The sequence below is a fragment of the Periplaneta americana genome, chromosome 10 (genome assembly GCF_040183065.1).
Source record: "Periplaneta americana isolate PAMFEO1 chromosome 10, P.americana_PAMFEO1_priV1, whole genome shotgun sequence".
Classification (NCBI taxonomy): domain Eukaryota; kingdom Metazoa; phylum Arthropoda; class Insecta; order Blattodea; family Blattidae; genus Periplaneta; species Periplaneta americana.
In genome coordinates, this window is record NC_091126.1 from 44871605 (window position 1) to 44885778 (window position 14174).

The 14174-nt window shown below is 33.2% G+C and overlaps 1 protein-coding gene across 9 annotated transcripts in view; it reads right to left on the reverse strand.

Moving 5' to 3' along the window:
• The window catches only part of dome (cytokine receptor domeless), an 888032-nt gene that overhangs the window by 36754 nt on the left and 837104 nt on the right, over positions 1-14174 (reverse strand). For all 9 annotated transcript variants that reach the window (XM_069837294.1, XM_069837295.1, XM_069837297.1 and 6 more), the window contains 5 exons: positions 12472-12633; positions 11021-11172; positions 8892-9030; positions 8381-8551; positions 4377-4526 (listed from right to left, as the gene is read on the reverse strand). In XM_069837294.1, coding sequence (XP_069693395.1) covers positions 4377-4526; positions 8381-8551; positions 8892-9030; positions 11021-11172; positions 12472-12633 — 774 coding nt within the window. The remainder of the gene's footprint in view (positions 1-4376; positions 4527-8380; positions 8552-8891; positions 9031-11020; positions 11173-12471; positions 12634-14174) is intronic.

Below are 14174 nucleotides of genomic sequence, written 5' to 3' on the forward strand. Positions count from 1 at the left end.
CTCAAGGATTAGATGGCTGGGACGCCTTTACAGAGAAAAGGAGATTGATCCATACTGTAAAGTTACTTTAACACAAATAGATGGCAAAAGAAGAATTGGACGGTCTAACATTAAATGGCTGAACACTGCTGAACAAGATTTGAAAGTAATGGGAGTACAAGGATGGAAAAGGAAGGTAGAAGACAGGAGTGAATGGAGGCACATTGTAAGAGCAATCAAGGCCAGCAACAGACTGTAGCACCAATAATGACGATAATGATGATGATGTGTTAACTAGGTCTGTTCATAAGTCTCTTGAATTCCTCTATGTCATGAATGATGTGAATAATCTGCGTGTATGTGAATCATCATTTAGACACATTTTCATATTTATAAATACTATTCCTGAAACTGTGTAAATTCTCATAATAACTTGATGAAACATTTTCAAAAGAAAGTGGTTTTTGTGAAATGTTTATTTATTACTGAATCTGAAATAATTCTTTATGCCTACAATATGTCTCAAATTAACTAACCTCAAAATCACATGCTACATTCATCTTTCAATCCCATCATCTTGTTTCACATTGTGTTTTGGATTTTAAAATACATTAATTTATTTCTCAGCTAAGGTGAAAATTAAAAAATATAATTCAACTTACGTTCCATGTGAATGTAATGAGATGGTAATACTTGACAATAAAACAGTAGACAAATTCGTACAGCAGCAAGATGTTCAATGTTTTCATTCAATAAATTTCATTGTTATGTAGTACTTCAATACTGTTTTCAGACGTAATGAGATATTGAAAAAGAAGAAGTACGACAATCACAAAGCATAAGGTTATAAAATACTATTTATCACATAGTAACTCTAAATTACATATGCATAAATTAATATAATCATTCATTACATTCTATACCTAGATGTCAATGCATACAAAGTCATAATGATAGGCTACGAGCTAGTGAAAATAAATTTTATGTTTATTTACATGCATGTAAATATATGCTAGAGTTATGAATTTTATTTTTAATGGCATTTTACAGTGATGATGTCATCCGCACACCAAGTAATTCATCCGGATGTACAGAAAGACTCCTTACTTTCAGGGAAGCAAAATATTCTTTCTCGTCAACAGAAATGGTACAAACCTAATATTTTCAATTATTCAAGCTCAGAACTATATTACTGAACTGACAACACAGTGAGCTAATTCTAAATCCGAAGTTTAAATTGTGAGACAAGATTATAGTTACATAATAAAAAATGGCGTAGAATACATACCTACAATATACTACTTCTAGGTCATATAGCCGCAGGCCACTCCGGCCAGTTCCTAGGTTATGCGAACTGATATACTAATACCTACCAATTAATATTTAAAAAATGATTTGCATATAATTAGTCTCTTCCACTCTTTACTCGAAATTCTTCCTTATGAAACACTTGAATTGAATTGAATTTAAAGGAGGGGGACACTATGGCCCAGCACTGCGACCTGTTAAGATCTTTTGCACTGATGCTCTGGTGATGCATTCCCAAATCCACACCAGCTGACCACACTAAGGTTCTCTGTGTGCCCAGGTTTAGAGCAGGCAACCCCACTTGTCCCTAGGCAAGCATCCTCCATGCATTCGGGGAATGCTACGGAATGATAACGAAATGGAGAAATGGTGATGGAATGATGTAAATGCCTAATTTGGGGAAAAATGGGAGAACCCCGGGAAAAACACCAACTGTGACCTTGTCTGCCACAAGTGTTACTATGGACCGGGAATCGAACCTGAGCTGCTGAGTGACAGGTTGAAAGTCTATGAAACACTTCACTAATTACGTAGGTTGTAATGTAAAATTAGGTATTTTATTTATGTTTTATTATTATTGTGTTAAATTATATTGTGTATTCTTATTGTATTGTGTATAAAATTGTATTGTGTATTGTAAATTTTATTGTGTATTGCTTATCATTTTATTGTGTATTGTTTATATTGTGTATACCACTGCCACTGGGTGCTTGCCCACCTGCAGCGTAAATAAATACATACATCAGGTAATTTTTAATTAATGATGGCATCTATTCATTTCAATTTGATAATTTAACTAAAAGAAAAAAATCGAACTAAAAATAATCTCGTAAGAGTGCCATTAACTATCTTAATTATTGCAAGAAACAACTGAAAAATAATAAAGCCTACTATACAATTCTGTCCCAGATGTTTCACATATTCACATAAATATGTGGAATTTGATAGTATCAGGATCTTGACAATCAATAAATTGTTTAAGTACTAAACCACAGTCTGAAACAAAGTCACTGTAAAGGATTTATATTTCAATGCCTTATTAAAAAAAAAACCTTCATGCCCACTGTGCTGCCAGCATTCTTTTTTTCACTAAGATGCTCTTTAATTTTAAATAATAGTAAGTTTTCATATAAGTGAATGCAGACACAAGAGAATATTACTATTACCATTTCAGCTTAAGTAGAAAACCAAATACAACTTTTTTTATTATTAATAAAATAGAACATAAAACTGACAATTGCATTATAATAAAGTTCAACATGGCAATCTTCTTGTTGAGTTCTCATTATATGAACTAGATAATCCATAACTAAAGCAATGACTCTCATTACGAAGGGCTCCAATTCAAACAATATCCTATATCCTAATTCATTGCATACATAAGCAATAGTAAACACATTTTCTAAAATGAAGTCCCTCATTAACAACTATCATTTTCGACACAATACAATGGGTGAACGACGATAAATCATACCTGCTATTAAAAGGAAGTCTGTTTCCAAATTTTCTACTCCAACTTGGTCAAATGGTAATGTATCAAATGGCCAGACAAATTAATGTACCAGTACAGTACAAAATAAGACTAATAAAACTGTTGATGACGACAAAGGAAGATTATTCAATACTGGATGTGTATCAATGTCAATGTTAATTTTATATACAACTGGAGTGCTAAAAAGACAACCAGTTTACTTACATCCTACCCATTATAAAAATACTTAATGCTGTAATAAATTATACAAACATGGATATAAATGGTATAAAAGTGATTACAAGTCTATTCCAGATATACATACTAACAAATGAAAGCTGACTACATTAAAGAATTATATACTAACGAATGAAGAAGTGGGAGTATATTTTATGTATCATGATTACTTTTCATTTCATACAGATACAAATAATTGATTTTCTCAATGGTCATGAATACTTTCAGCATTACAATATAATTCCATAAAACATCTAAAGCAAATTCTTTAACTTCGCTCCAAAAGAATGGCCCTCTTTAGTTCAGCAATTTTATAAAGACAGAGATAATTAAATTGCTTACATATGTAATTCTTGACGTAATTTACGACAATTACTTAGTGTTCAACAATATAAATAAGACATACATAGAATGTACACATGTCAATACTTCTTTCTTGTGTTAAAGCCTTTAAATAAGGAATTATATTTAGTTAATAAACGAAAATTTAGTGTATAATAAATCTGACATAATTCACCTCCTTCCTTATAATCGAAATACCAATTATTCAAAGTAAAGGTACCGTAGTCAGTTACATCAATTACTGAATTAAATAAACGAATTAGTTGCTTTCAAATGAAAAACGGAGTTATAATTTACAATGCAAACATCATGTAAATTTTCTATTAAAGAGATTTTCTTTCCACGAAATTTTTAATGCATTACTCAGCATGCTGAATAGACAGAAACCAAGATTCAGTTTAGAGAAGATTTACCTTCTATGAAGCAAGAGAAATATAAATAGTGTATAAAAGCATGGTTCACCAATACTTTTATGTCCTTTTCTCTTAATGATAATTTATCATCATGAATGTTATCCTGACAGAGTTAATTATTTATTATTTGTGTGAAACAGCATACTACAAATGGACATTTTATTTTATTCATTTTAATGCACGATAAAAAACGAAATTAATTTAATTTCTCTATAAGTCTGTATCATGCTGATTTGAAACTATGAAATACATATTTAACAAAACTAATCATTAACAATTTTAACAATGATTTATTATACATTGCAGACACATCAAGGAAGTGATCTTTGAATTTAAAAAATAAAATTCAAAATAAGGGAACTACTTAGTTGACATAATGTGGTTAACAAATCGAAGGAGGAGTTTGTATATTCTCCGTAACTCTTGTTTATTGTAAGTAGGTTTACGGGGACCACAGTACCAATCCTTTGGAGACCCTGAACCTTCTAAATCCAGCCCTTCGTATTCGTGTGGCAATACCATATGATCTTCTAAGCCAAGTCTCAAATCAAAATACTCTATGTAACCCAGTTTCTTGACAGAATGGCCTTCAGACCACGGAAGTACAATGACTGTGATTTTATTACCTGAACTGTAGCAAGTGCTTTCTCCAGGGTTGCTCCAGTTCCCATAATATGTCATATTGTTATTTCCTATATTCACAGCTCGCACCTGGAACAAGTATTTCAGATATCCCTCTGCTTCGCAGTCGAGGAGAGGAATCTCGATCTGGGTGGCTGCAAGAGAACATGACGTCACCTTCACTCAAAAAGAAACTCACTCTGAATTCAATGTAATATTTGTTAAATATTTCAGGATTTTGCAACAAACGAGAATGGCTTTTTTAATTATGTGTTGAAATAATTTAATCTCTTTCCCATTGCAGAATTACCCAAAGTCGTGTCATTCAAAACTCTTCTATGTGATACAACCCCCGAGGATAGAACCTGTAACTAGTTGGAAATATTGGACAAATAACATTGTAACATTCGGTTGAAATGAACGAAATATCCTTTGAAGTTCTTAAAAGAATACAATGTGTACTAAGGACTGCAGAAAATTGGAACTAATAACTGTTATACGATAGTCATAAGAGCTAATTTTCCGTGTCATAAACGCATATGGAGAACAGAGAAATAGAATTCCCATGTTTCCTTATATTGATACCAAAAGGACTTCACACATATTCAGAACATACAGGGTAGAAGTGAAATAGCCCTGCAGATTTGCGAATTGGTCATATCGAGTATAATAAAAAAAAAAATGTAATACCATTTCGATGGAAGTTTATAGTTTTCGAACAAAAAAATGCTTTTTTTTTTTTCCCGAAAACTTTAATGTTACCATCATCACAGTTACCACTACTACCACAAACATAAGTAGCAGGAGCACTGATGTCATCAATATTTGACAGAATACATAATTTTGGATTCTGAATTACTAGTACTGTATCTGCAGATGGTAACATTGAAGATGAAGATGACGACTATGACAATAATGAGAATGGTGATAATGGCTAATGAACTCCAACCAATCTTGTTCCTGACGTAAACAAAGAGGAGGGGCAATCACCTCACAACTGGAGCTATAACGATTTATGATGTCTAATTAATATACTTCCACGACAAAGGGTTCCCCAGTTAATAATAATAATAAGAATAATAATAATAATAATAATAATAATAATAATAATAATAATAATAATCATCATCATCCGTGGTGCTACAGCCCGTGAAGGGCTCAGACCGACCAGCTGGCTGCTGGCCTCACGCCCACATGCCGAAGCAGAGGTGGACGATCATCCAACCAGAATGGAGGTATCATGTAGTTAGCACGATGATCCCCCCAGCCGTTATAGCTGGCTTTCGTAACTGGATTTCGCTACCTATCGTAGCTCCCCAAGTGCATCACGATGCTGGGTGGGACTGGTCCCATACACTGGTCGAAATTTCATTAGAAAATTTCTTCTACCATTCAGATAGGGAAAGCAATGGGAAATTATCATGTCTACAATCCATTACCCTACTACAGTCTGGTAACTATCAGATCTCAAATGATCATTCCCATCGGGCATTAAAAGAAGACATTTTTTTCGTTCTATTTCTGACTTAACAAATCTGTGTTAGTTTCTTCAGTTGACATCTGTTCTAGATGTACATATTGTTTTTGGTTTTATTGAAGTGCTTGGAACATGATATATATACATAAGCTAAAATGTGATGATACTGGAAACACTGATGATACTGGAACTCCTAAAACAATTTATATGGTAAAGAAGATCTCAGTGGAATCTTTTATTTCAGAAAAAGTGAAAACAATTTTTGTCTAATATATACAGACCTAGAAACAAAATTCAGGTGGTCCAAATCTTGTTTCTGGGTTCTGTTTGTTATTACAGAAAGCTTCAGCTTTGCGTTACAGATGTCTGTAAGCAGCGATTTTGTTGAACATGTAGAGTCTATTTTATATTATGGGAAACTGAAACAGTCGTCTAGATATTGGTATTGTAAAAGCAGAAATTGAGCAAAAAGTCAACTATTGTCAGGGTTTTTCAGAATTGTATTACTATTTCCTCCCCAAAACAATTGTTCCACGAACCCATAAGTGTAACAACAAAATATATTAATATTTTTAAATGGTCATTAATTAAATAGACAACATTTATAAAAAAAGTTTCAAAGTTCTAGTTGTGTATATACTGTATTAATTTTTGTGTGTTATTACTGAAGAATACAACAGAAGGCTTTTTTTCTTTTTTTTTTTGACATTTAGGCCTACTAATAAAAAAAGGTTGCTCTACGTTCATAATGCAGGATGTTATTGAGGAGATTCGAATTCTGTGAAAATATATCAACCTTACCTTTGTATCAATTTTTCGGATGTGGTATTACAGAAAGTTAAGTAATTTCATAAATTTCATTTCTTGACTTGTCTAGCCAGACAATAGTGTCTGGGAATGGCAATAGCAAAGGTAGCAACCCTACACAGTAGTTGAGTGGTTTGTTATTTCTAAGAGCAGCCCCAGTGACGAGGGAGAGGACGAAGAAGATTCCTTAGTATGTATCGAACAACTGCAGGAATCTGAAAAGAGCTATGTATATGCTATTACAATTATTAAATAATTTAGTGATTATGTCCACAAACAAAAGTAGTACAGTAACTAATGTAGTACCGGTACTTACGAGATCGGTACCAATACAGCTAACTGCAGACAGATTACATAATACTGTAAGTGTTGTATAAACTTACGTACAATATTTGAAAACAAACACATGCATATTTCTTTCTGCGAATTGTGTGGTGTTATACTCCTTGTATGGAGAGCTACCCTTGTCGCATGTTATTCGGATTAAGAGACTCAAATGGGTAGGTCATCTAATTAGGATGGAAGAACATAGAGTCCCAAAAAAAGGTATTTTGAGGAGATTTCGGAGGAGGAAGGCCAGCGGGAAGACCACGTAACAGATGGGAAGATGGTGTATGTCAGGATGCACTACAAATCCTCAAAATCCGGAATTGGAGAGTCGCAGCACAGGATCGACAAGTTTGGTGGAGTGCAACTGGGGAGGCCATGACCCGAAAATGGGCAGACGTACCATAGAAGAAGAAGAATTGTGTGGTGTAGTTACAGACAATTTCGCTACCCCTCTGCTTATATTAGGAATAAGATTGATTGGGACATATAGTATCAATACTATTTTTCTTACGATATTAAAAGTACATATCCTCCTACTTTCTGATAAAATAAAGATAAGTTTTAAATTATGGTTATTAATAATTCCTGGTTCAAAAGCAATAAAGATATAGTAAAGAATATAAAACTTCTCAAATTTGTTACCTACTTACATATTGAAGAAAAAATTATACCAACATTTAAATTCTTTTTGTAGAATTAACAAAGGTATTTTCATGTATCAGTCTAACAACTACAAGGTATGATACATATTAAAATTTAAATAACCTGCAATTCTGAAACGAAAATGCTTTTTACCCTAAAACAGAACACACCCTTTCTAGTGAAATTATCATATTCTATTATTGACAAACTGTAATTTATTTCAATATTCCAACAGTTTGTTATTCAAACAAAAATTCACGTGCTCTAATTAATTTAACGTTTATCTTAACACAAATTTAGACAAGAAACTGTATGCATACTGTACTCCAACCATGAGAAAGTCTCTGCTGAATGAGACGGAGCGGGGTAATGCTGTGAATGAATGTTGATGTCATAAAGTCACACACGTGGGTACTCGTATCTCTATTGGCTAGCTCTCACAGCACAAACCATAACATTGATACACACATATTTATACTACCCTAGTTACAAAATTAGATCACTGTTAATCTCCTGGTCTTCTAATCCCTCCATACAGGAAATAACATATGCAGGAAAGCGCATAGTTTTTAAACTGACGTTATAACGGTAATATTATCTATCTACTTCATTCCAATAGATAACGCAATAGTAAGCACATTCCTTTCACAGTTGATCTCCTGGTTGGAGAACAGTATGTGTGTGTATTATGCAGGTAAAAAAAGCAGGTGAACAATACAATATTAGTTCATTACCACGTTCATCCTCTCATACCTGTGGTGTTGAAGACACTTGTTTCATTTCTTTCGCTGTCTCCATCCACCTTGATTGCTGTAACTTCGTAGTAATTGAGCAGCCCTCCTGGATTAGTTGGGGGTTTCCACTTCACCGAAACCATGGACGAATTGATGATGTGGACCAATGGACGTTCCATCTCTCCCGGTACTAGAATTTCAAAATTTTATTTTGAACATACCACATTCTATGATTATATCACTATTACATGCCACAAATTCATGTATGATGCAGGCCTAATGTATTACATTTTGAAAAAAATTAAGACAATACAACACGGAAGACTATTACTAGAATTTCAATACAGTAGCAAAAGTCCACATTAGAGGGTGAAGTTTATATTTATTTGACGCTTTGTAACATTGGTTCAATGAAATCAATAATTTTTACATAACTCTACTTATTATGCTTTTCAGATTCACGTAATAAAAATTTTGTGCAATTTTATCAAAATCGTCATATGAATTTTAACATAATGATATTAACTTACCTCCAATATCCGTCTGGACAGTGACAGGAAGAGACTTCTCAGAACATGCAGTGGTACAGGCAACAACGCTCACATTGTATACGTGGTAGCTTGTTAAGTTTTCTAACTTCATTGATACTGGTATCGTTTCTGGTTTCTCCTGTATACAAATTAAAGCATATCTTAACTGATATAATATATGATATAATATATTTTAATGTAATGTGATGTAGTGTAGTGTATATTATGCTATTTCAGATTATTTTATTCCAAAATAAAAGAAATATCTGTGCTCACATCCCAGCCACCAGATTTCTATTTCTCCTCTATACCTCACAAGGGAAGGGTTTCGGTTCGAACAGGAATTTTTGGTCAAAAATTTGTACAGACGCTTACTTCACAATGGTGATGAAGACCATAAAAGCATTCATTTGTGTAACTCTCCGTTTGGTTGGTATTGGTCAATACACTTCTTTAAAAATGTACATGAGGATTCCCCATAAAATGCATGAAACAGTATGGAGCAAAGCAATAGGCACAACACGCAGAAGCAACACCTGAACAATCTTCTGAACCACACTCCAGTGCTGAAAAATCAAATGCCACCTGAATTACATTTTTGAAGTCCGAAACTTGTTCACAGTTCACGTAACCAGCTGACTGCCAGGAACACTGAAGCATAGGGCGGTACACTGGAGCAGACAACTGGTTATGAATAACAGAGTGCATTTTCATTATAAACACTCGATTTCCCAAGTTAAGTTCTGGATTTTCAGCAAGAGTCCTTATGTAATCTGTTACCCTCCGAGCATATATTTTGTATTGTCTAAGGAAATAGATATTCAGAGGTTGGATATATTTAGTTTTTAGGTAGAATGATCATACATTCCATGTCCTAGCCTTGGAATGATTCATTTAATAAGGTTGTGTCCTTGTGCGCATTCAATGACTCACACAACAATGTACACTTTTGATTAGCTGCAATATTTTCAGACAGAACATTGGAGAAAAATGTTCTTAAATGGGCTTTAGACATTTTAACACTCGCACTAGTTTCTAGGCTAGGCTAGGCTTACGGGTAAGGTATCCCATCCCCTTAATTTGTGCAGTGCTCTCCCCACCCCTCAACTTGTACAGTACAGACAAACCACACATTACACAAACGAATGCTTTTGGGAACTTTACAGAGATGTAAAGCTGGGCCTGTAAACAAATTTTGGATACGAAATTCCTGTTTGAGCCGAAACCCTTCCTTTGTCAGTGCTAGAGCTTCTCTCTCTCCACAAACTTGGATTCGATCAGTTGTACTGATTGAAATGATATTTGTGCTGGACGATATCTGAGGCTGACAGTTTTCCCTGGGGTTTTAATGGTTCCCTCAATGTTACAAATTTCATTCCATCAACATTCTCCGTTGAAGTTTATTTTCTCTTCATTTCATATCATAAAATTATATGATTTCAGGTAAAGTGTACAAGTGCCAGTAATATTTGATGGCATCACTGTGCCATGACTGTTCTTTTTTACTTGCTTATTTAACAATGCTGTATCAATTATTGGGTTATTTAGCATCGATGGAGCTGATAATAGTGAGATGGTATTTGGTGAGATAAGGCCGAGAATTCGCCGTAATTACCTGACATTCGCCTTACGGTTGGGGAAAACCCAACCAGATAATCAACCCAAGCAGGAATCGAATCCATGCTCGAGCGCAACTGTGGATCAGCACGAAACCTTGCTACCACCTGAGCTACACCGGTGGCTTTCGTGATTATGACTCAGTGTCAGAAGAAGAGAAGTTTTAGTGTGATATTGCCTGGCATTACGAGTGTGCTGGAAACACTGCTTGAATCCGAAAGATATTCATACCAGACTGAGAACATCCAATAGACATTCTGGTGGCACTCGGGAACTATCTGCATTATCTGGTGATGGTTATTGACCTATGTGAGACGTGTGTGAGATCTTCAAGGCTGAAAAGCCACCTGTGTGCTTCCTCATTCCTCTCAGCCCTACCTTCTGGGAATTGTTTGTATAGTCCACATGCAGAAGGACTTTTTTCACCCCCTTTTCATATATACATACATAAACAAACAAAAACAGATTCCGATTTAGTTTAAAGAATAAAAATAGATTAGTACTTTACGTACATTTGTGTTTACATTGAGACGTTTTGATTTCGTGCCATAGAACACATCATAGTTCCGTAATGCTCCATTCAAAAACTTTGGAGGTTGCCAAGTTACAACCATTGACGTGTTGGTGACTTCTGTGATTTTCACTGGGCCTGGAGCCACAGGTGCTGCAAAAAAGATGTGAAAATATTAAATATGTTTTACTTTACACAAGACTTTCCTACTCTTGTTAGTCTATTTTTTAACATTTTATTTAAGGTTAAGATACAGAAGTACTAATCAGTATGACAACAATTTACAGTTATATAATTTTATCTCGGGAATAAACAATCTATTTCTGCTCATTTTAATCTTTTATACCTTTATTTTTACATTTCAAGAAAAAATTGTAATACACAATCATCCAATGCTTGAATTATGTTATTTTCATCTGTTTATCACACATTTATGAAATGCGTATTACTTTCTCCATTGTATTAGGATTAATTTTATGTTTTCAGCATTATTTTTTTTATTTAAATTAATTTTATATAAATTAAAGTGAATCAATTTTTCTATCAGTAGATAAAAAACTCCAGTATGCATAAATTGTTCATTATATAATATAGAAATGAATAGAATGTGCCTAGACTTGAAATATGGAGAAGATATCAAAGAAAATAAATGTTATAAAGGAAAAATGAACTCAAACCATTAAAAGAAACTAAACACACGAAGCGATTAGTTAAAGAAAAAAAAAAAGAATTATGTCACCTGTGGTCGAAATTAGAAATAAGGAAAAAATTGCTGTAAGTTACTACAGCAGAAATTACATATGACAAGTGACTGATACAACATTTCATTAAATCTAAAATATGTTCTATGTTATATTTATTTGAGGTACTGAAATCACATCTCGAAATAAAGCTTTCATAACCTTCGTTGAATGTGTTTTCAACAAATTTACACGCCTAAATTTGTCAACATAAAACTACCTATGTGCATAAATGTGAGATTGTAACTTCGAAAATGTTAAACATGTTTTCAATTTTCAAAGGAAGAACATTAAAATAAAAATAATTAATACTAGACCACGAAAAACCGCAACATGCAAATACAATTATCACTCCTTCTACAGGGAAGCTAATTTATATTGTTGCAAAAACACACCATAAGATAAATAAAAACACAAAGGTTAGTTTGCTGATGGGTAATAAAATTGACAAATACAATGTCTGTACAAAGACAGTCTTTGAAATGGAATCATTTTGGAAAGGGATCTATAAGAGAAATCTGTAGAAAGAGGAAAGATAGAAAGCAATAAGAAAAATATATTTTATTTTATTTTATTTTATATTTCGATTTTTGCATATTAATAAAAATAACTAGTACTACTTTTCCATTTGTTATTAGACTCGTTATAAACTATATGCATTGCTTCTACTCTTCACCGAATGTAATTCAGAAATTTAGAATGACCAACATACCTGCTTCTAAAGTAGTATTATACAATGGTTCACTTTGCAGTCCTTCTCCAGTTTGAGTAATCACAGCAATGGCAACCATGTATGTCGTGTAGGGTTTCAAGTTGGTTATGTTACCATGTATAGTTTGTGGATCTCCCATCACTGTGGTGTTCAGTCCATCTTCTGCAATAGAAAGTCATTTTTGTCAAAACGAGACGTAACATTATGGATTGTTCCATTAAAATTTAAATCGCAGTGTACAGAGTTCTCCATAATGTATTGAAACACTTGTTATGCATGTACTTTGGGAATGAGGTGGTTAGGAAAGTGTGGCAGTTGGGGAATGGAGAAGTAAGATATTTAAAGTATTTTAGATATTTCACAGAGAGAGCAGCCATTAAACAAAATAATAAAATTGTAACAGGCTTAGTCACATACATATGCTCTCTCACCCACAAATAAACAAAATTAATGACATCATAATTAAAATATAAGATCAGATTTACAGGACTTTCAGGCTCATTAATAACATAAAATGCTTTAGTCACAAGCCATCTCTTTAAAACTTTACTAAATTTATACATACTAGACGATCCTGTACTCGAGAGAAGTATATGAAAGAGTTTAATTCCAACTCTATGACAATTTTAAACTTTACTACTCTAGTTGATTCATAATTAATGAAGTTCTTTTCTCTAATATTTTATATACATTACTTCTCATATTTAATTTAGAATGGTTCTCTTTAACAAATAATAAAATGTAGAAAATAAACAAACAAGGCAAAGTTATTATATTTAGCTCTTCAAAATATTTGTTACAAGTGTCATGCAGAAATTTGCACATCACATCTAAGAATGCACTATCGGAAATGGAGATAACTTTTAGCAGAACATTTTGAAGCCATATTTCCCCTTTTATTGGAAAAGTCTCCCTTCTTTCCCCTTTTCGTTTATCTATTGTTTCTATATACAGTGAGAAACTCTGTATTATAAAAACAATCACACTGTTAATTTTTTTACAATGTGCATGAAACTAAAGTTAATTTTACGGAATCTGAAAATACATATTGCTATTAGAAGAGTTTCGTTATTATATCATACATTTTGCTTTTATAATTTTACATGATATCTTAAAGCTCAAAAGGTAAAATGGAAATATGTATTGGAAGTTGAAAAGAACAATACAAAATAATCTTAAAGATTGACTGTTCAGTCAATCTTTAAGATCACATGATCACTTAGGTTATGTACTTAATAAAAAGTATGAATCTCTACGCTCTTAGGAGAACATAAAAAATTGTTATGTTGCAGCACACACAATTTATTATATTTTAAGTATACAGTATATTGTTTACTTTGGATTTTGATTGGAAACAGAATAATTACGATCATTAAAAAATAATTGCATAGATCTAATATTACAGGGTCCGACAGAATGATCTTCCCAGTTTGAATTGGCCACCACACAGTTTTCTTCATAGTTGCACTTGAACAGGAAAGCCATGCCATTTCAGTTACCAACATGGCATGGACAGGTGAATATCGTGCATTTTGTTGTTGAAGCATATTTAAATTATTACTCTGTGACTGCAATGCAGCGACAATTTCGTACCCATTTTAGAGTAAGTCGACACATAAGAATTCCTGGTAAGAAAACCCTACTGTTATATGTACAAAATTTCAGACTAAAGGTTCAACTTTCAAATGGAAGTCGTCTGGTAG